Here is a 19,581-nt window from a genome sequence, read left to right on the forward strand (position 1 = left end):
AACTCCTCCTCCTCCTCCTCCTCCTCCTCCTCCTCCTCCTCTTCTTCTTCTCTTGCATACCCTCCAACATTCCTCCAATGAAAACATTTCTCCCTGCCAACTGACCCTCCTCAACCACCCATTTATTTCACCCCACAGCATTTCCTATCAGAAGAAGGGCGAGGGCCACCACTAATACACCAATGGGATGCAGCGTATACACCCTCCACTGTCCTGAGAAAACTCCTTAATCCCAATTTTATTTTATTTTATTCTTTTGTAGATTTACAACAAGGAAAACACAAAGCAATAAATAAATTTTAGAAAGAGGCAAGATTAGATGCTGACCCACAAAGCATTTTTAAAAAGAAATATAAAAAATCTAGATTCCTTGCGCTCCGCTCCGCTCCCCCTTTCTTCCTACCCAGGGCAGCCCTACCTTCTGCCTGCCCCTCAGAGCCAGAGCATTGTATGAGGCTGGGCCTCAGTGGTGGAAGCTTCTCCTCCTCCTTGCCTGCTCTCCAGCAACTGCAATGAGCTGCCCGAGGGAGGAGTCCAGCAACCATGGCCATGGAGAGTCCATGGAGGGGCAACGGGATGCTGTCCTGCAGCTGCCACTGCCTTCATCTTCATCACTCAGGACAAGCACCGGTTCAACTTCCTCCCCAGGGAAAGTGGGGTATTCTGGGATCAAATCAGAGCTGGGATGGCTTTTGTGATTCCAGGACTGTCCATGGAAATTCGGAACACTTGAAGGGTATGCATAAAGTGAGCTGTGGGTGTGTGAACTGACTAGTGCCAGCCACCCCTGCTGCTCAGCCAGCAGTGCACGCCAGGTCCCTAGAGCACCAAATCAACCAGCCTCCCAAGCTGGGAGGAAGGGGTTAGTGAAGGGTCCTTCACCCAGCCTAACCCCCCAGGTGCTGACCATGCCCTAAGTCCCTTACCTGCCTCCACTAAATACCAATGAGCTTGGAAGGATCTCTCCCCAGCCCAACCCAGCTGCGCTGCTATTCATCTCCAAGACTGCTGGGTGGTTTTCCATGGTGAGAAGAGAAAGCATGTCCTAAAGGAAAGTACTATCCAAAATAGGTAAATTAAAACTCTTTTTCAATAAAAATGAAAGATCTTATAGAAAAGCCACCATAGATTAGGGTTGGATTCTGATATGATTGTAAGAGTAGGTGATTAGCTTTTTCCCATTTGTACAGACAATTGCAAACACATTAAACCCTCACATCTGTGTGAGAGGCAATTGCCCTCTAAGGGCACCATCCCTATGGTTTCTTTTCCCCTTGAAGGAATGCCAACAGTGCTGCACTTAAAAGAAAACCTTGCCTACACAATACTTTCTTCTTTCAAGTAGCTGACGACATTGCTTAGCTTTAAATACAGATGTGAAGATTTCAGAGAAGGAGAAAAGGAGAGAGAGAGAGAGAGAGAGAGAGAGAGAGAGAGAGAGAACGAAATATTTGGGAGATGTTGTTATATGCTATTATTCACTTAAGATTCCCAAGGTCCAGTACAGTGAACATACAGCTCTTTCGAAGATTACCTGGAGTGTATAAAGGATTGTACATGGTGATCTCCAAACCCAGAAATGGGTGAAGGAAGTACCCACATCACTCACCCTCCAAATGGAATCAACTTTGAGGTAAACCAATTTTGTACAATTGTTCTTCCTCCTCCCCCCATCCAACCTGTGGAGAGTGAGATTCCCTTTTCTATATATTTGAGAGAGTGTGACAATCACACCAATTGACTGGTACCAAAGCTGCCTAATGGGACCTGTTGTTTTGACAGTGACCATCTGAGTCCTGTACCAAAGCATATAATCAAATTGTTTAAACAGCAGCAACTGCGCTTTTGGATGTCTAATTAGCAGCCCATAAAGAAGAGACATCCATTGTGATGCCCTCAATATATTATGGACCATTACGCCGATCAGTCCCAGCCAGTTTGGTCATAGGTCAGGGTGGTGGGATTTGTAGCCCACAACATCTGAAGGGCACTATAAAGGGCTACCCTTGCCACAAATAATTTGTACCAAAAAGAATTTTAAAAAAGAAAGAAAATGCCCACTACTTGCTATCAAAGTTATATGCTGCAATGGAGAAAGAAACCACATTTGTATGGCCGGTCACTCTCTCTTTGATCTTCTGTGTACTACTGTGTTGATAGATAGTTGGACTTCATGAAAGAGCTGTTCAAATCTGGGACTGATCATGGTTTATTTCAGAATGCATTTCTACCCTGCAAACCTGCAAATCTAGATAATAAGAGTGGCCTTCAAAATCTGTTATGTAATCATTTGCAATATGGTTTTTAACCTATTCATATGTACTGTAGCTGCAAGCCACTGCTAGAGAACGGGGGAATTCTGCATACAAATTGCTTGCATGCAATTGAAATGGGTTGGTGGTATCCAAACATATCCATGTAAAGAGTACACCCATTGAATTCATTGTTGCTATGATATCCTTATCCAGTTCTTTGTAATGTCTTGCAATAACACAACCTTCAATATTTATCCAATGAAAATAGGGACATCCCATTCCATAATGATAATTTTACTATTTATACCCCACACAACATATTGGTTTTCCCCATCACTCTGGGCAGATTCCAACATATATAAAACCGTAATAAAACATTAAACATTTAAAAAGCTTCCCTATATAGGATTACCTTCAGATGGCTTGGGGGGTTGGATAACTCCATACCCTCCAACATTTATCCAATGAAAATAGGGACATCCTAAGGAAAAGCGAGACATTCCTGGATCAAATCAGAAACTGGGACAACTTCTCTAAATCAGGGACATTCCTGGAAAATAGGGCACTTGGAAGGTCTGCAGTAATGGTTGCTCCTGACACAGCAATGCAAGCATGCTAATCTCAGTCAGCTCAGGATGCTAGCTCAGTTGCAAAGAATGTGATGTTGCACAACTTCTGCCGTTGATGTTGACCTCTCTTGATTCTCAAGCTAAAGTTCTGCACAGTAAGCTACTTAAATCTCATTGATTTCATGGGACTTTAAGCAATCTGTGTGTAGGGCTGCATCCCCATTCTCTAGCAGTGTGGCTCTCAAGAAGAGCCCAGAGGTACAGAATAGAGACCTTCTTCCTAATGGTTGCCTTAAAAAATCCAAAATTAATCTCCAACATAGTAGGTTCTACAGAGTTTTCATTTCCAGTGAGAAATTGAGTGGAAGTAACACAAGGAATACCAATAGCTAATAGTTTGGCACACACACCCTGAGGGGGTGGGGCATAATGGAATTCCTATATGAAGCAGAACCTTTAGTCCATATGAATAAGAATTGCCTTTCTAGAGCAGACCAGCTCAACCATCACTTTATTTCCAAGATTTGACAACCAGATGCTTCTTTAAGCTCTCAGAAGGAATCAATGTGATGATGACCACCGCCTGTTTATGATGTCTCTAATATCCTGTTACCAGGGCTGTATATATTTTCCACCGAAAGATAATTCTCAGCAAAGAAAAATCCTTGCATTTCAGAGAAAATTATAGTATTTACAGATTCACTATGGAAATAGTAGGTTGAGGCCATGGAAGCAGTCAATACATGTTATATTGAAAAAACAGCTAACATAATACCTACCCTTCAGATGTTGGGGACTACAAGTCCTTGGGCACCATCCAAAATTGTCAATGGCCAGGGATGATGAGTGCCAGATTTCTGTAGCTACCTGCAACTTTTAGCTTGACATGAAATAGGTCCTCTATTATTCTATTGTTAGTGCTGCTCTTTTACTTTTGCTGCTGTTTTCCATTTCATTATTTTGTGTTTTAATTATTGGTGCTGTTATATTTACTTTTTATTTGTAAGCTGCTTTGAGCAGAAAAGCAGGATATACAAATCATATGAATCAATGAATAGTTATAAATCTGCTCTTTGTTTCACAACCTCCTTTCTTTCCCTGCAGCAACTGCAAAACAGAACAAATCAAACTACCATTGCCAACTTCATTCTTCTTGGATTGGTTGATCATTACCCAGAACTGCAGCCTCTTCTCTTCCTGGCTTTCCTAGCAATCTACTTTATTACCATGGCTGGGAATCTCCTCCTTGTTGTGCTAGTTCTGGCTGATCTTCACCTCCACACTCCCATGTACTTCTTCCTAGGGAACCTGTCTTGCTTGGAGATCTGTTACACATCAACCATTCTTCCCCGGATGCTTTTCAGTCTTCTAACAGGAGAGAGATCCATTTCTGCTAATGGCTGCATTGCACAATACTATTTCTTTGGTTCCTTAGCATCTACTGAATGCTATCTCCTGGCTGTGATGTCGTACGATCGATATTTAGCCATCTGCAAGCCACTGCGCTACACCTCTCTCATGAATGGTAGGCTCTGCCTATGGCTTATTTGTGGCTCCTGGATAAGTGGTTTTCTAAGTAACACCATCATAACCTCTCTAGAGTTGCAGCTATCATTCTGTGGCCCCAACGAAATTTACCATTTCTTTTGCGATCTGGCCCCAGTGCTGAAGCTTTCCTGTAGTGACACCCATGTGGTGGAACTTGCAACCCTCATCCTGGCATCCATGGATACTATACCCCCATTTCTACTTACCTTGATCTCATACGTGCTTATCATCATCAATATCCTCCAGATCCAATCCAAAGGCATGAGGCAAAAAGCCTTCTCCACTTGTTCTTCCCATCTCATTGTAGTGACCCTCTTCTTTGGGTCTCTCATCAGTGTCTACATGGCTCCCACAACTGACATACTGAAGGAACTTCATCAATACTTCTCTCTCTTTTATACAGTCTTAACCCCCATGGTCAATCCCCTCATATACAGCCTGAGAAATAGAGATGTCAGGGAGGCCCTATACAGAACTGTCAGAAAAGCTATCGGTTTGGCTCAGTTACCTTAACCTTTACTGGGTGGCTTTTTATGTCTGTTTCCGCTAACAAGGAAGTAATAATAATAATAATAATAATAATAATAATAATAATAATAATAATTTATTATTTGTACCCCGCCCATCTGGCTGGCTTTCCCCAGCCACTCTGGGCGGCTTCCAACAAAGATGAAAAATACACTAAAATGTCACATATTAAAAACTTCCCTGAAGATGTCTTCTGAATGTCAGGTAGTTGTTTATCGCTTTGACATCTGATGGGAGGGCGTTCCACAGGGCGGGCGCCACTACCGAGAAGGCCCTCTGCCTGGTTCCCTGTAACTTGGCATCTCGCAGTGTGGGAACCGCCAGAAGGCCCTCGGAGCTGGACCTCAGTGTCCGGGCAGAACGATGGGGGTGGAGATGCTCCTTCAGATATACTGGACCGAGGCTGTTTAGGGCTTTAAAGGTCAGCACCAACACTTTGAATTGTGCTCGGAAACGTACTGGGAGCCAATGTAGGTCTTTCAAGACCGGTGTTATATGGTCTTGGCGGCCACTCCCAGTCACCAGTCTAGCTGCCACATTCTGGATTAGTTGTAGTTTCCGGGTCACCTTCAAAGGTAGCCCCACGTAGAGCGCAATGCAGTAGTCCAAGCGGGAGATAACCAGAGCATGCACCACTCTGGCGAGACAGTCTGCAGGCAGATAGGGTCTCAGCCTACGTACCAGATGGAGCTGGTAAACAGCTGCCCTGGATACAGATTTGACCTGTGCCTCCATGGACAGCTGTGAGTCCAAAATGACTCCCAGGCTGTGCACCTGGTCCTTCAGGGGCACAGTTACCCCATTCAGGACCAGGGAATCCTCCACACCTGCCCGCCTCCTGTCCCCCAAAAACAGTACTTCTGTCTTGTCAGGATTCAACCTCAATCTGTTGTAAGCTGCAGCAAAATCTTTGCACAGCATGACAGTATTACATAGGAAGCTGCCATATACGAGTCAAACTACCGGTCTGTTTACTCAATATTTCCTACACTGAGTGGCAGTGACTCTCCAGGATTTCAGACACTACCGAGCTTACCTGGAGATGTCTGGGGTTGAACCTGGGACCACCTGCATGCATTGCATTCCCACCAACCCCTCTTTGTAAGTCACCATGGAAGCTGTTGAAAGTAATGGTATAATTTACTAAAACAAATTATAAAAAAATAATTTCTTGTTAGTACTTGTGCCACAGCTAGAGAAGCTGAAGAATTCCAATGGAATTCCATTGCCTCTTTAGTCAAAATGGCAACTTTCACACACAAGAGGGAGGTAATAGCAGACTTAAGGGAGATTGCAGAAACACAAAAATGTGGTTTTTTTGGGTGGGAATAATTTGTATTAGTTTTCAATTACATTCTAATAATAGCCTCATTATAACAATGCCAAATTATAATACAATTAGTAATACAAATCATTCAAATACCAAATTATATAATTTAAGTGCCCCCCCCACATGCTAGAATTGATGGTTGGATGATTTATTTTATTTCTGCATTCCAGAATCTTATTAATTTCAGTTACACTCCCATCAAAATAACAATGCCTTATACAACAACTGCAATATTAACAACTTCCATTCTTATTGACACATTAAATAATATATAAATCTACAAGTGAGGCATTCAAACTGTATCCTTGTTCTTCCTGTGTGTGGCAATCTTTCTTCCATGATGTTTCTTCCTGGCCTTGTAAAATATTATGTCTGTCTTTTCCTGGTTGTTGCTGTTCTCAATCATGCCTTGGGTGGAGCTAATATCCCATTGTTGTTTCAGAAATTCTCCATTGCTCCGTCCCATGGTTCACTGTTTTGCGACTTTAACAGCAGCTGCAAAATTCACACTGTCCCAATACATAACCTGTCTTCACCATTTTCCCTCTCAGCCTGGGAAGGAGAGTGGTCGGTCAAACTACAAATAACTCAGTAATGAACCTTATCAGTTCCTTGGCAAGCTTGCAGATTCCTTTCATCCCTCTGTTTGGCCAGAGATAAATGTGCAGTTGTACTTCCAATTAAATTAAATTCCAAGTACTTTTAGCATCATTCAATTCAGTCCGCAAATAATAAAGGATAGGGAAGAGTCAGCTCTAAGTTTCCAGCGTAAACCTTTTGCAAAATAGAGCTTCCCTTCCTTTTTCCTTTTTCTTTACACACACAGTTCCATTCAATGTAATATTCCATATCTGCAATCCACTTCCATCTCTCCTCACCTGTACATACATAATTTGAACTAGCATTCAAAGGAGGGTTACTGAATCATAAATATAGAAAAGAAAACTTTATATAAAGAAGCCATAGGCTTGCCTCCCCCCCCATCTTTTGCACCAAATGAAGTCTCTCAATTTCCAATCTTAACGACCTTGCAGCTGGTTCAATTCCACAGTTTATGATCTCATCTCTTCTAGCACGTGCATGTAAAGGTAAAGGTAAAGGGACCATGGACCACTAGGTCCAGTCGTGTCCGACCTTGGGGCTGCAGTGCTCATCTTGCTTTATTGGCCAAGTGAGCCGGCATACAGCTTCCGGGTCATGTGGCCAGCATGACTAAGCCACTTCTGGCAAACCAGAGCAGAGCACGGAAACGCCGTTTACCTTCCCGCTGGAGCGGTACCTATTTATCTACTTGCACTTTGACGTGCTTTCGAACTGCTCAGTTGGCAGGAGCAGGGACCAAGCAACAGGAGATAACCCCATTGCAGGGATTCGAACCGCTGACCTTCTGACCAGCAAGTCCTAGGCTCTGTGGTTTAACCCACAGATGATGAAAACAGGGACATCCTAAGGGGAAGTGGGATATTCCAGGATCAAATCAGAAACCAGAAAGGCTTCTGTAAACTGGGACTGTCCCTGAAAAATAGGGACATTTGGAAGGTCTGCTAATCTTATCTATCAAAACATTGTGAACCTATGAAACCCTGTTGCTGAATCTTCTGACAGTTTTGAAAAGCACTTCCTTCACTTCTCTGTTTCTCAAACTGTATATCAGCGGGTTAAGGGTGGGTGTTAGGACGGTGTAGAAAAGGGAGAAGGTTTTGTGTAGTTCACTCGGTGTTACTGATTCAGGAACTATATAGACAAGGAATATTGACCCATAGAAAAGTGTCACAACAATCAGATGGGAAGAGCAGGTGGCAAAGGCTTTCTGCTGAGCAGCTTTGGATTTAATTCGCAGGACAGTGAGAAGAATGCAGATGTAGGAGGTTATAGTTAGTAGAAAAGGAGGACCTGTTCCCATAAGCCCTAGAATAAATGTTACAAGTTTTACTTGGTGCGTATTGCTGCATGAGAGGTTTGCCACTGGATATATGTCACAAAAGAAATGATCAATTTCATTGGGTCCACAGAATGTGAGCTCCAACATAAAAGAAGTAATTATAGTATTGGTCACTAGGCCACACATCCAAGATGTGAATGCTAACTGGAAGCAGAGTCTACCATTCATAATGGTTGAATAGTGCAGAGGTTTGCATATTGCCAAATACCGATCATAAGACATCATGGCCAAAAGATAGCATTCTGTGGCTGCACAGAAACCAAAGAAATAGTATTGTGTGATGCACCCCTTAATGGATATGGACCTATCCCCAGTAAGGAAACTAGCCAGCATTCTGGGTACGATGGTTGAAATGTAGCAAGTCTCCAAACAGGACAAGTTCATGAGAAAGAAGTACATGGGAGTATGAAGATGCTGGTCAACTGCAACCAGTAAAACAATTAGGAGGTTTCCAACAAGAGACAATGCATAGATTGCAAGAAATAATACAGAGAGGAGAATTCGCAATCCAAGGAAATTGCCAAATCCCAGAAGGACGAATGTTGTAGGGCTTGACTGGTTTCCTCCCAATGCTGTTTGCAGATGAATCTCAAAGTCATTCTGAAATGCAATTTGATTAGTGTTAGCTTAATGACTCTTTCTTTCCCCTCCCATTGACAGTCACAAAGCCAGCCACCCAGTATGGTCCTATCAGTACTGTTCCACTTAGTAATGGAAGTTGAGTTTTGTATGTTTTGAATGCTCTGACACATTTGTTTGTTCTTGTTTTTAAAACTCAACCCTCCTTTACACGTAGTTGTATAACACCATGATAGGAAGCCTTCCCATAAATATGCTAGTTCCCTCTGTACAAAGCATTTTTTTATGGGGAGAGGCAAGAAGCCTCCCACTAGCATCACTTTTATCATTGCTACTACTACAAATTTATGTAGCATTAATAATGTGCAGTGCTGTATACATTTCACCCATGTCTCAGTCCTTCCCCCAGTCTGACAATTTGCAACAAATGAAATACAGTGATGAATGGAAGTAACAGGAGGTAGATAATGCAGGACAAGTTTGGATCAGGAAAAAGATGATGATGATGATGATGATGATGTTGATGATGATGAGGATGATGATATAGCATAAGGACAAAATAAGAGCCCTGCTTCATAAGACCTAAGCTTGATGAACAATCCCAACCCAAACATATCTGCTCCGAGGTCAGTCTCACTGTATTCAACAGAGCTTATTTCCAGGCAAGTAGGCATAGGGCTGCAACCTTAGTCCAGTACCCAAGATTCACCAGCTGTCAACCATTGGGAAGCTGTTAAGCAAGACATAGGAGCAATAGTCATCTCCTGTTGTTGCTCTCCAGCAGCTGACTGTCAGTGGCCTACTTCCTCTTGAAGCCATGAGGACAAGAACATATGAGGATCCTTGCTGGATCAGGCCAAAGACCCATCTAGTCCAGCATCCTATTTTCACAGTGTCCAGCCAGATAACCTAGGAGAATTCCACAAGTAGCTCATGAGCACAACTGCACTTTTTTCACTTGTGACTCCCAGGCAGCAACTAACATTCATGATATACATTGCTTCATACATTCTCCTAATTGTCATGACTAGTAAGGTAAAGGTAAAGGTAAAGGTACCCCTGCCCGAACGGGCCAGTCTTGACAGACTCTGGGGTTTGTGCGCCCATCTCACATCTATAGGCCGGGGGCCAGCGCTGTCCGGAGACACTTCCGGGTCACGTGGCCAGTCATGACTAGTAGTCACTGATAAATAGAAAATTCTCCATGTCAAATTTTATTTTAAAGCCATTTCATCTAATGGCCATCACCATGTTAACTCAAGACACCGAACTCCTTACATTAAATTTATGTTGTATGACGAAGTACTTTTTTCTGCCTATCCTGAATCTCGTCCCCGTCATTGTTCTGCCCAGACACTGAGGTCCAGCTCCGAGGGCCTTCTGGCGGTTCCTTCACTGTGAGAAACCAAGTTACAGGGAACCAGGCAGAGGGCCTTCTCAGTAGTGGCACCCGTCCTGTGGAACGCCCTTCCACCGGATGTCAAAGAGAGCAACAACAACCAGACTTTCAGAAGACATCTGAAGGCAGCCCTGTTTAGGGAAGTTTTTAATGTTTAACAGACCACTGTATTTTAATATTTTGTTGGAAGCCATCCAGAGTGGCTGGGGAAACCCAGCCAAATAAATAAGGGTATAAATAATAAGTTATTGTTGTTGTTGCTGCTGCTGCTGCTATTGTTGTTATTATATTTCAAAAGATGGTGAAACATTATCATTTTAGAAATTGTGCTGTGCTGAATCCTGCCCCCAAATTCCTAGATAGCTTTGCCAAGTCAAAAGAGGTTGTATGTTTGATTTCTTTCTTCTTTCTCCGGATGCTTGAGAAATTCTTCTGTATTTCATTTTAACAGTTCACATTTACTTACAAGGTGGATGCTGGGTGCATGATCAGTGGAGGCGGGTTTATTAGGGCTAAAGGGTCATTGCCCTTAGTCTAAGAACCTTAGTCTGCCCTAGGCAGTGGCCAGCAACACTCCTCCTAACTTACTTCCTACTTAGTCCATGTAGTGTTGTCTTTGTAACAGCAGGAAGGTGAATGGCAACATAACTAGAAGAAGCTGGCGCTCTCAGTTGCTGACTCTGTCTGCACCTACTCTCTGCTTTCTGCCCTACTGGTCTCACTTGGCAACAGCCACCACTGTGTGTGAGTGAATGTCCTCTTCCATTCTACAGTCACTTATTGGATGTCTGCAGGCTTTTCAGCCGGCACTTCCTCAAAACCCCAGCATACTCTTGGCTAAGATTTCCTGTAATTGCAGCCACCCTGGAAGTTTGCAAAATGCAGGCCAAGAGATACAGTAGGTGATCTATACAATGAAATAAAGGACATTCTCAGACACCTCTTGGCCACCTCAAAAACAAATAAGAAGATAAAAAGAAAAAGCATCCCACCCATAAGAATTACAATAAAATTCTCAATTCTTTGATAATTATCAAATGAAATTTCTTTTTCTCTATGCAATTTTGAGGTTATAACCCACTATTATAGTTGCTATGTTTGTAAACTAAAAAATACCTTGGACACATAAATCATGCCTGCTGACTCTAGAGAGGGAGGCTATTCATGCATTTTTTTTATTTAAAAAACCCAAAACATACCAGATTATAGTTGGCTGTGCAACACATTCATTCACATTCTCTGAACTTAACAGAGGCATATCCAGTTTGTTGTGTAAATTGGTCCTTTTGCATCAGATAATAGACATATTTTACAGTTAAGGGAGTAGGTTTCAAATGCTGATTGCCTTTTCCTCCAGAACGATATCACTGAGGCCACATCCACACAATACATTTAAAGCACTATTACACTGAGGTCTTCCCCTCAAAGAATCCTGGGAACTGTGGTTTGTTAAGTGTGCTGAGAGTTGCTAGGAGATCTATATTCCCCTCACAGAACTACAGTTCCAGGAATTCTGTGAGAAGAGGGGTTTACTTTTAAACCACTCTGAAATTGTAGCTCTGTGAGCGGGGTGGCATCTCCTAAAAACTCAGCACATTTAACAAACTACAGTACCCAGGATGCATAGGGAAGTCATGACCATTTAAGTAGCATAAGAGTGATTTAAATGCATGGCGTGAGTATTGCCTGAGTTCTACAGAACACTGTTTCCGCCTTGCTTTATAAATTAAACTGTGGATTAATATAAGCAGCTGTACTTAATCAATGTTTGACAGACATTATAAGTTTTCAGATGGTCTCAAACAAGTTAAATGTTTGGCTTTTTAATCCCAGTTATATATATAGATATTATAATCCAGAATAGTTGGAGTTAAAGTGGCTCCTTGATTTCTGAAACCCCTCTGAGATTTCTCAGTTCTGCTGTGCTTCTGAGAAATCCAAAACACTGATACATTTATTGTTGTCCCAGGACATGGTCTGAGGGTAGATGGTGAAGCTAAGCAGATCTGTGTTTGACTGTGCCTGCATGGGAGCCCTTCTGCCTTGGGTTACATGGTGGAAGAAGGGTGGGATGTAAAATATAATAAATAATACATTTTCTCACTGAACAGCTTGCAAAATCCAAAAACTTGCTCCCAGAATTCTGAACATTGTAAAATTAATCGACCCAGGAAAAGATGTCAGTACGTGTATTGTATGCGTTCTTGCCAAATCTAAACCTTCCTCATAAACCATTAGATTGATGTTCCAAATGAAGACAGGACAGATCCTGCGAACATCATAGATCTTATCTGTCTGGAAACAGATCAGATCCCATTTGCAGAGCAGACCTTTCACTTCCAATCAGCCAGTGTCAAGGTTTACTAAGAAAGCAGCAGAGTTCATTTGTGTGCATATGAAACATTTAAAACTCACATGAAATAAAAATGAAATACCCTGCCCCAAATATAGCAGATGGGGATGAAAAGCTACTATGATAGATAACATGAATATTTACCTCTAAAATGATTATATTTCCAGGTGGAATCTCTGATGTGTTCCATCTGGATTCCATCTGTAAAATAAGGGTTTCTTCAGTGCCTTCTCAATGCTCTTCGCCTGTTTTAGATTATGGCGTCTTGTCTTGTCTTGCTTCCATTGAGTAGCAAAAGATTCAAAGTACGATTAATTAAAGGGTTTTGCTTCCATTCAATAGCAAAACATCACCGTGCCTACTTATTTAAACTGAAACTGATCAAGGAGGATAACTTCAATTCAGCAGCAAAATATCACTATGTACACTTAGCTAAACAGTAAGTGTTCTGGTGGAAACTATTTCTACAGATGGATATTCACAATGACTGGGGGAGGAGAACTAAGCAGTCTTGCATGCATTTGGCTTTCTATTATTAATAACTGCAGAACTAAGGAAACCCACATTTTCACTATTGGTAGAAGGGGAGGAATGGGAAAGAAGGGAACCTTTAACCTCAAGGACCCTGTTGCAATCTCAGCTGGCAGTTTTGGGGGTTTTGAGGTACTTATAATACTGACCAGGTCTGAGAGCAAAAATAACAGCAAGAATCATGTGGATTAGGTGGCATTCTAGTTCAGAAATCTGTCCCACTTGGCATCTTTTAGTGCTTATGGTCTGGGGAGCTAGGGCTCTGCAAAGTCATGCCAAATCCGATGCCTATCTTGTTCTTTTAAGATTCAAAATATCAAATATTAAAGAAGTGCTGGATCCATGAAATTGATGGCAGTCTTCCAGGTTCAGTCCCCTGATAAGAACAAACTTTTCAAAATGACATAAAGTGTGACTCTGTAGTTTGGAACTCAATGTTTCTACCTCTCCCTGCATCACTCCCCCTTCCCCAGTTTTTTGTTGTTTTTTTTAGCTTAACTCTTTGGTTAGCTTTTATTGTAAAGCAAATCAATTGTGAATGATTTTGAATTATTAAAAACACATACTGTGGGTGGGGGTGGGGAGGAAGGTTTCATTCTTATTTTTAGTGAGTGAGAATAATTTTCCCAAAGGATGGATTTTTTCCCCACAGTTATGGGCTCTGCCTCTTTTCTTTTAGCAAATGTTTTGTGCCACTGGGGAAGTGGTAATTCTGTATTGATTTGTTTTGAATGTTTGTATGTGATGCCAATAAATGGTTTGATGATGATGATTTGTACTCAAATGCCATAGTGTGAGGCTTGACCAGTGCATTAACTGAAAGGAAAATGCTAAGAATTGTGAAAGGTATAGCATGCATCTTAAACATTTTGCATTGTTGTTATAGTATTGCCAACACAATCAGAGATCAATGATATTATAGAAACAAAGTTCTCAAACAGGAAAATTCACTCACTTCAAGTATCTGTTCCCTTCCTGGCACAGTGAAAACTAAAATAACTTTCCCACCTGGCTAGACTCTTGCAACAAAGGAATCATTTTCTTAGATGTTCCAGCCAGAGTGCGAAGAGGGATATTTTTTTCTGATCATAACCCTCCCCCCACCACAATGGACTGCATGCCCAGTATATCCCCATGCACACACATGTAAATATGAAAAAATGAATAAAAAATGAAATAATTCTACACCTCACAAGGTCTTTACTAGCAGATGGGGATGCCAAATAGTAAGATAAAATAGCTGCAGATAAGTTAAATACCCCATGGAGGAGCTTTATGTTGATATAAACATATAAAATTTATTGTGGATGCCTAAAAGCAAAATATATAACCATATAGATATATGCACACACCTGTGTAGCCTGGCTTCTGATACCTGAGATGAATATTTTTGGGACCCACCTTATTTCTGTGGTTGTTGGATGTTTTAAGCTGCTTTTAATATTGTGTTTTACCATTGCTTTTCAAAAGGCTTTGCTTTAAAGTGTAGAAGAGTAGCTAGGTGCTGATCTCAAAGACATTTCCTGTAGCCTTGTTAATAGACGATGAAATATCTAATTTAGGACTAACTTAAACCACTTTTGGAAACTACTTTGAGGTATCTTCTACAATCAAACAGTAGATAAACTTTATGAAATAAATAAATAAATAAATAAACGTCAGGTAACTTCAGGTAACTTCAAACTTTGGAAAGATGAGATAATAATAGGAATTCATCAGGACTAGGATCCGATTCAAAATTATGAGCTGGCAATGAGAAGAATGAAGACAGCCCCACCTATCTTTCAGAATCTTCACATAAGATCTCACTTGAGTAAGCTTGAGCAACAATCTCTAGGTCTGCAGATCTGGCATTTTTACAAGTGCCACGTAATGTTTGTTCTATATTTGCAGCAGTTTTGAAACACTTCGCTATAAACGGCTGTCTTCAGATGGTTCAGGGGTTGCATAACTCCATACCCTCCAATGTTTCTCTGGTTAAAATAGAGATGTCCTGAGGAAAAACAGAACTGCTAGGTTAGCAGGAGCTGGGACCGAGCAACGGGAGCTCACCCCGTCATGGGGATTTGAACCGCCGACCTTCCTATCGGCAAGTCCTAGGCTCTGTGGTTTAACCCACAGCACCACCCGCATCCCAGCACATGCATGTACATTAGTCCAAATTAAACTCTAATTAACTGAGGGGGGTGACATCCAGCACGCCGCCTGCCGCCAAATCCCAAGCCTTCCCCGAGCCATCGGGGGAAGGGGGTAGTTGCACTGCTTTGCCTTCATTTTGACAGTTCGGGGCAGGCTTGGGAGTCGCGGGGGGGCGGTGCGCCCTGGGGGTGACATTCAGCGCACCACATGCCCGCAACTCCCAAGCCTATGCTGAGCCGTCAATATGGGGGGGTGACCAAAAAAATTTGCACTGGGTACCACCTGACCTTGCTACGCCTCCACAAAACTACAAAGGAATCCTGAAAAATTGACCCCCAATGGATTTCAAAGCAAACTGATCTAAACAGCAGATTGCGACTACTGGTAAATTATCTTCCTAGTCTCACCAGTCCTCATAGCTGGCAATACAAATATGGTTCTTGATTCAAAAAATATACACAAATATATTAAAATGTGTTCGTTTGTTTTTTAATCGTTTTAGAAATGTTTACTTTGAGATAAAATGTTGACTTGGGCTCCTATGGTGGAAGGTGCAGATTTTATTCACAGTATATGTCTATATGTAAAAAGCCCCTGCTGCTGTTCCCACAGTATGGAAGGGAAGGCAGAGTATTTATTGAGGATGGGGCTGGCATGGCAGGGCTTTGTGTCCTTGTGAAATGTCCTTTTTTCTTTTCCTCAGCTCATCTAAGCCAGTGCCAATGCAACTCCCAAACTTAATGGAGCCTTGAAAAGAACATTCTTGTTAGGTGACACAGATCATTTTTTTAAAAAAATCCTTGCAGGTTTCTGCTTGCTTATTCTTCTTGTTAACGTTATCAGTGCCATTGGCATTTTGAGTATCATCTTAAAGAAAATTGATCCCAGGCCAAAATCATTTCTCAGTGATGAGAGATAGGCAAGTCTGTTTATGGGAAGTTTTACACTTTTTCATGTTTTTTCATCAATACTTCCATTCCATTTTCACATTACTTTGAAAGATGTTTCTTTAAAAAATCATGACACAACAGTTATTTAAATAAATATTGAAAATATATTGTTTCCTGAACATCTGCTTTCATTGCTGTACTTTAATCTTTTAACTGCTGAGAACTGCATCACAACTAGAAATAAAAATAATAATAAGACTTCCTTTAAGAGAAAACCAGAAGCTTACCTCCTGGGGATCACAGATTTGGATATCCCGCAAAAAATGAAGAGTATATTTTTAGATGCCACAGTGGCAGCAAAAATTCTTATCGCTACAAAGTGGAAGAGTGATGAAATCCCTTCTATTCATGAATGGATCCAAAAGTTAACAGATTATGCGGAGTTAGATAGTTTATCAGAAAAAATAAAGAACAAACCAAAACAGGAATTCATCTCAAAATGGGAAGTCTTTAAAGTTCTTTTGAAGAACAATTACTGTAGTTTAAACTCTGTTGCAGTGTTTGAATAACTTTAGTAGTAGATTTAAGAAAGATTGAAACCTTAGATAAATCAATAATTAGTTAATTAGTCAATTTAAGACAAAAATGTGTAATGGCAACAAATAATAGATAATGGACAGGAGGTTGGGTCTATAATCCAAGGACCGCTTTTTGTTTTATTGATTTGTAATTAATATTGTCCATATTGTCCATATTATCCATATCATGGTTTGGTTTTATTTCTTGTCTTGGTTTTTTTTTGGGGGGTGTATCAATTAAAAAAAAGGAAGAATAAAACAGACATAAAAAATATATATTGTTTCCTGAATATCTGCTTTCATTGAGGTACTTTAATCTTTTAACTGCTGAGAACTGCATCGCAACAACTAGAGCAGTACAACACCCAATGAATACTTAATGCAAAAAAGAACATTAGTCTGAGAAGTTTGGATCAAGTTTTTTCATTGAGGAAAATAAGAAGATTGAATGCAACAAGCAGTTGATGACAAAATCATTCTCAAAACTTAATCACAGCACTTTATGTGACACCATGAAACTATGAAACCATATTTCTGAATTTTATGACAGATTTAAACAGAGCTTCCTTCACCTCTCTGTTTCTTAAACTGTATATGAGGGGGTTCAACATGGGAGTCAAAATGGTGTAGAAGAAAGAGAAGATTTTATGAAGTTCCTTTAAGGTTTCTGTTTCAGGGACTACATAGACTAAGAATAATGAGCCATAGAAAAGTGTCACAACAATCAGATGGGAAGAGCAGGTGGCAAAGGCCTTCTGCTGAGCAGCTTTGGATTTAATTCGCAAGACATTGAGAATAATGCGAACATAGGAAGCCAAAGTCAATAGAAAAGGGAAACCTATTGCCATATACCCGAGAATAGAAGTTGCAAGTTTCACTAGGTGGGTATTGCTGCATGAGAGGTTTGCTATTGGATATACATCACAAAAGAAATCATCAATTTCATTGGGTCCACAGAACGTTAGTTGTACTAAAAAAGAAGTTATGACAGTGTTGGTCACCAGGCCACACATCCAAGAAATGAATGCTAATTGGAGGCAGAGTTTACCATTCATAATGGATGTGTAGTGCAGAGGTTTGCATATTGCCAAATACCTATCAAAAGACATCATTGCCAAAAGATAACATTCTGTGGCTAAACAGAAACCAAAGAAATAGAATTGTGTGATGCACCCCTTAATGGATATAGACCTATCCCCAGTAATGAAACTGACCAGCATCCTGGGCAGGATTGTTGAAATGTAGCAAGTCTCCAACCCTGACAAGTTCATGAGGAAGAAGTACATGGGAGTATGAAGATGCTGGTCAACTGCAACCAGTAAAAAAATTAGGAGGTTCCCAACAACAGACAAAGCATAGATGGCAAAAAACAATACAAAGAGAAGTATTCTAAATCCGAGGAGATTGCCAAATCCCAGAAGGGTGAATGTTGCAGGGCTTGACAGATTTTTCTTCATTTCTGTTTGGTGGTGAATCTCAGCATCATTCTGAAATACAATTTTAAAAACATTACTGAGCTTGGAAATCCATCTCATTATTATTTTTCCTCTGATTGATTTTGAAAGTCACATGGGACATCCTTCCTGGGCCTCTGCATTCTATACTACTTAATAATTGTTAACATTTCCTCTAACAAAGTGTTAGACCCTCCAGATGCCATATCCTCACCTGTTAATTGTTCAGCTTCTTCAGCTAGAGTTGTTGGCGAGGGTGCAGTCTGCAAGACGGCAGGGACTGAAGATCTGCGTCCCTGAGAAAATAGGGTTGTTTGTGTCAGTTTGCCTTTCCCTGCCTTCGACGCAGCTCTTGTTTTTACTCTGTCACTCATTCCCCACCTGTCTTTGGATTCAAGGTCAGGCTGTCAAAATTTTCCTGGGAAAAGCAGGCCTTGGAGTAAACAACCAAACCACAGAGAGACAAAGCAAAATTGGTTCCCAGGAAATTGTAAATCCCAGACTCCACTAGAGGGAGTACTGTTGCAGTTCAGGAAGGAAGAGACAAAGTTTCAGTCGCCATTAAAGTTCCTGCAATTAAGTAAATTAACAATAGTCTTTGGAGAAGACCTTTTCCCTCAAGCAGAGCTCTCACAATGTTGCCACAAGTCTCTTAAAAGGTGCAAAGTACAGTTGTTAAATTGTATCCAACAGTGATGCCTCTAAATATCCATTTCAAATTTGTAAGTGTATCTGCAAAACAACCTTTTGTCCCGCTGCAAGTCCGGGGCTTGGGTTTTTAAAGTCTTTAAAATTTTTTAGTAAGTTTAGCAGAGGAGGAAGTCCCCATAGAAAAAGATAGAGCCAGTCCCAAAGAAATAAAAGTAACTTGCCTTTCAGTTTCCAGCTTCTCTAAGCGTATGGTTTCTCTTGTTTTAAAGCCCTTCTGTACTGCTTCCAGCCTGTCAGATCCTTTGCCTTTGATCACTAAGCACCATCGGGAGACGGACTTCCTTTTTCTCGTCTCCCGCTTTCAGCCAAATTCATAGATTTTGTAATCCAATCTCAGGTGAATCTTACTCACGAGTAGTTGGTCTGTAATCCAATGTAGAAGGAAGAAAGGTCGGCGCTCATCCGTAACAGCCGCGCGGCTTCACTCCCGCAGAAAGAGCGATGAATCCACAGCACCGCTTCCCCTCCGCGCTTCCGGAGCCCCTTACGGGGTCCCTTCTTCGTTTTGGGGGTTGCTCTAGGTGCCCGCCGGATCCCACGGCCACGAGCTCACTCTGCTCGTGGTTTTTCTTAGTGGGTCGTCGCTTTGCCGCAGCGAACGACCCTTTTCTGCGGAGCCCCTCTTCGCAGCGCGAAGAGGACCGCCATTACTTGTTTCGCGCCGCCTCCGGAAGTCCTCCACCACTCTTAACCAACTTAAGAAAAGTAAGAACATAGGACAACCATCTCCCAACATGTACATCCAATAAGGAAATACGGAGGAAGATTATTCCTT

The 19,581-nt window shown here is 41.4% G+C and overlaps 3 protein-coding genes across 3 annotated transcripts; 1 reads left to right on the forward strand and 2 right to left on the reverse strand.

Moving 5' to 3' along the window:
- Nucleotides 1-4,036: 4,036 nt before the first annotated feature.
- LOC309517529 (olfactory receptor 5AP2-like) lies at nt 4,037-4,885 on the forward strand (the record flags this gene model as incomplete). The annotated part of the gene is made up of 1 exon (XM_082196754.1): nt 4,037-4,885. Exon 1 carries the CDS (start codon nt 4,052-4,054, stop codon nt 4,883-4,885), a length of 834 nt encoding a protein of 277 aa, XP_082052880.1. The 5' UTR covers nt 4,037-4,051.
- A 1,477-nt stretch (nt 4,886-6,362) lies between these two features.
- Nucleotides 6,363-12,974, reverse strand: LOC309517226 (olfactory receptor 10A7-like). Its single transcript, XM_082196366.1, has 2 exons — nt 12,648-12,974; nt 6,363-8,772 (listed from the first exon to the last, which is right to left on the reverse strand). The coding sequence occupies exons 1-2, from the start codon at nt 12,702-12,704 to the stop codon at nt 7,804-7,806; spliced, it is 1,026 nt and encodes a 341-aa protein (XP_082052492.1). The 5' UTR covers nt 12,705-12,974; the 3' UTR covers nt 6,363-7,803.
- Nucleotides 12,975-17,159: 4,185 nt separating this feature from the next.
- On the reverse strand, nt 17,160-18,117 carry LOC309517268 (olfactory receptor 10A7-like; the record flags this gene model as incomplete). The annotated part of the gene is made up of 1 exon (XM_082196411.1): nt 17,160-18,117. The coding sequence occupies exon 1, from the start codon at nt 18,096-18,098 to the stop codon at nt 17,160-17,162; it is 939 nt and encodes a 312-aa protein (XP_082052537.1). The 5' UTR covers nt 18,099-18,117.
- Between the last annotated feature and the right edge of the window lie 1,464 nt (nt 18,118-19,581).

Source organism: Podarcis vaucheri (assembly GCF_965113315.1).
Source record: "Podarcis vaucheri genome assembly, chromosome: 13".
NCBI classification, from domain to species: domain Eukaryota; kingdom Metazoa; phylum Chordata; class Lepidosauria; order Squamata; family Lacertidae; genus Podarcis; species Podarcis vaucheri.

What these genes read in the sequence shown, in the direction of transcription:
- LOC309517226 (XM_082196366.1), bottom strand. Translation starts at nt 12,704, where the DNA reads ATGGAATCCAGATGGAACACATCAGAGATTCCACCTGGAAATATAATC. An exon ending in GAAATATAATCATTTTAGAG is followed by an intron (nt 8,773 to 12,647) that starts GTAAATATTCAT and finishes ATTGCATTTCAG; the next exon opens with AATGACTTTGAGATTCATCT.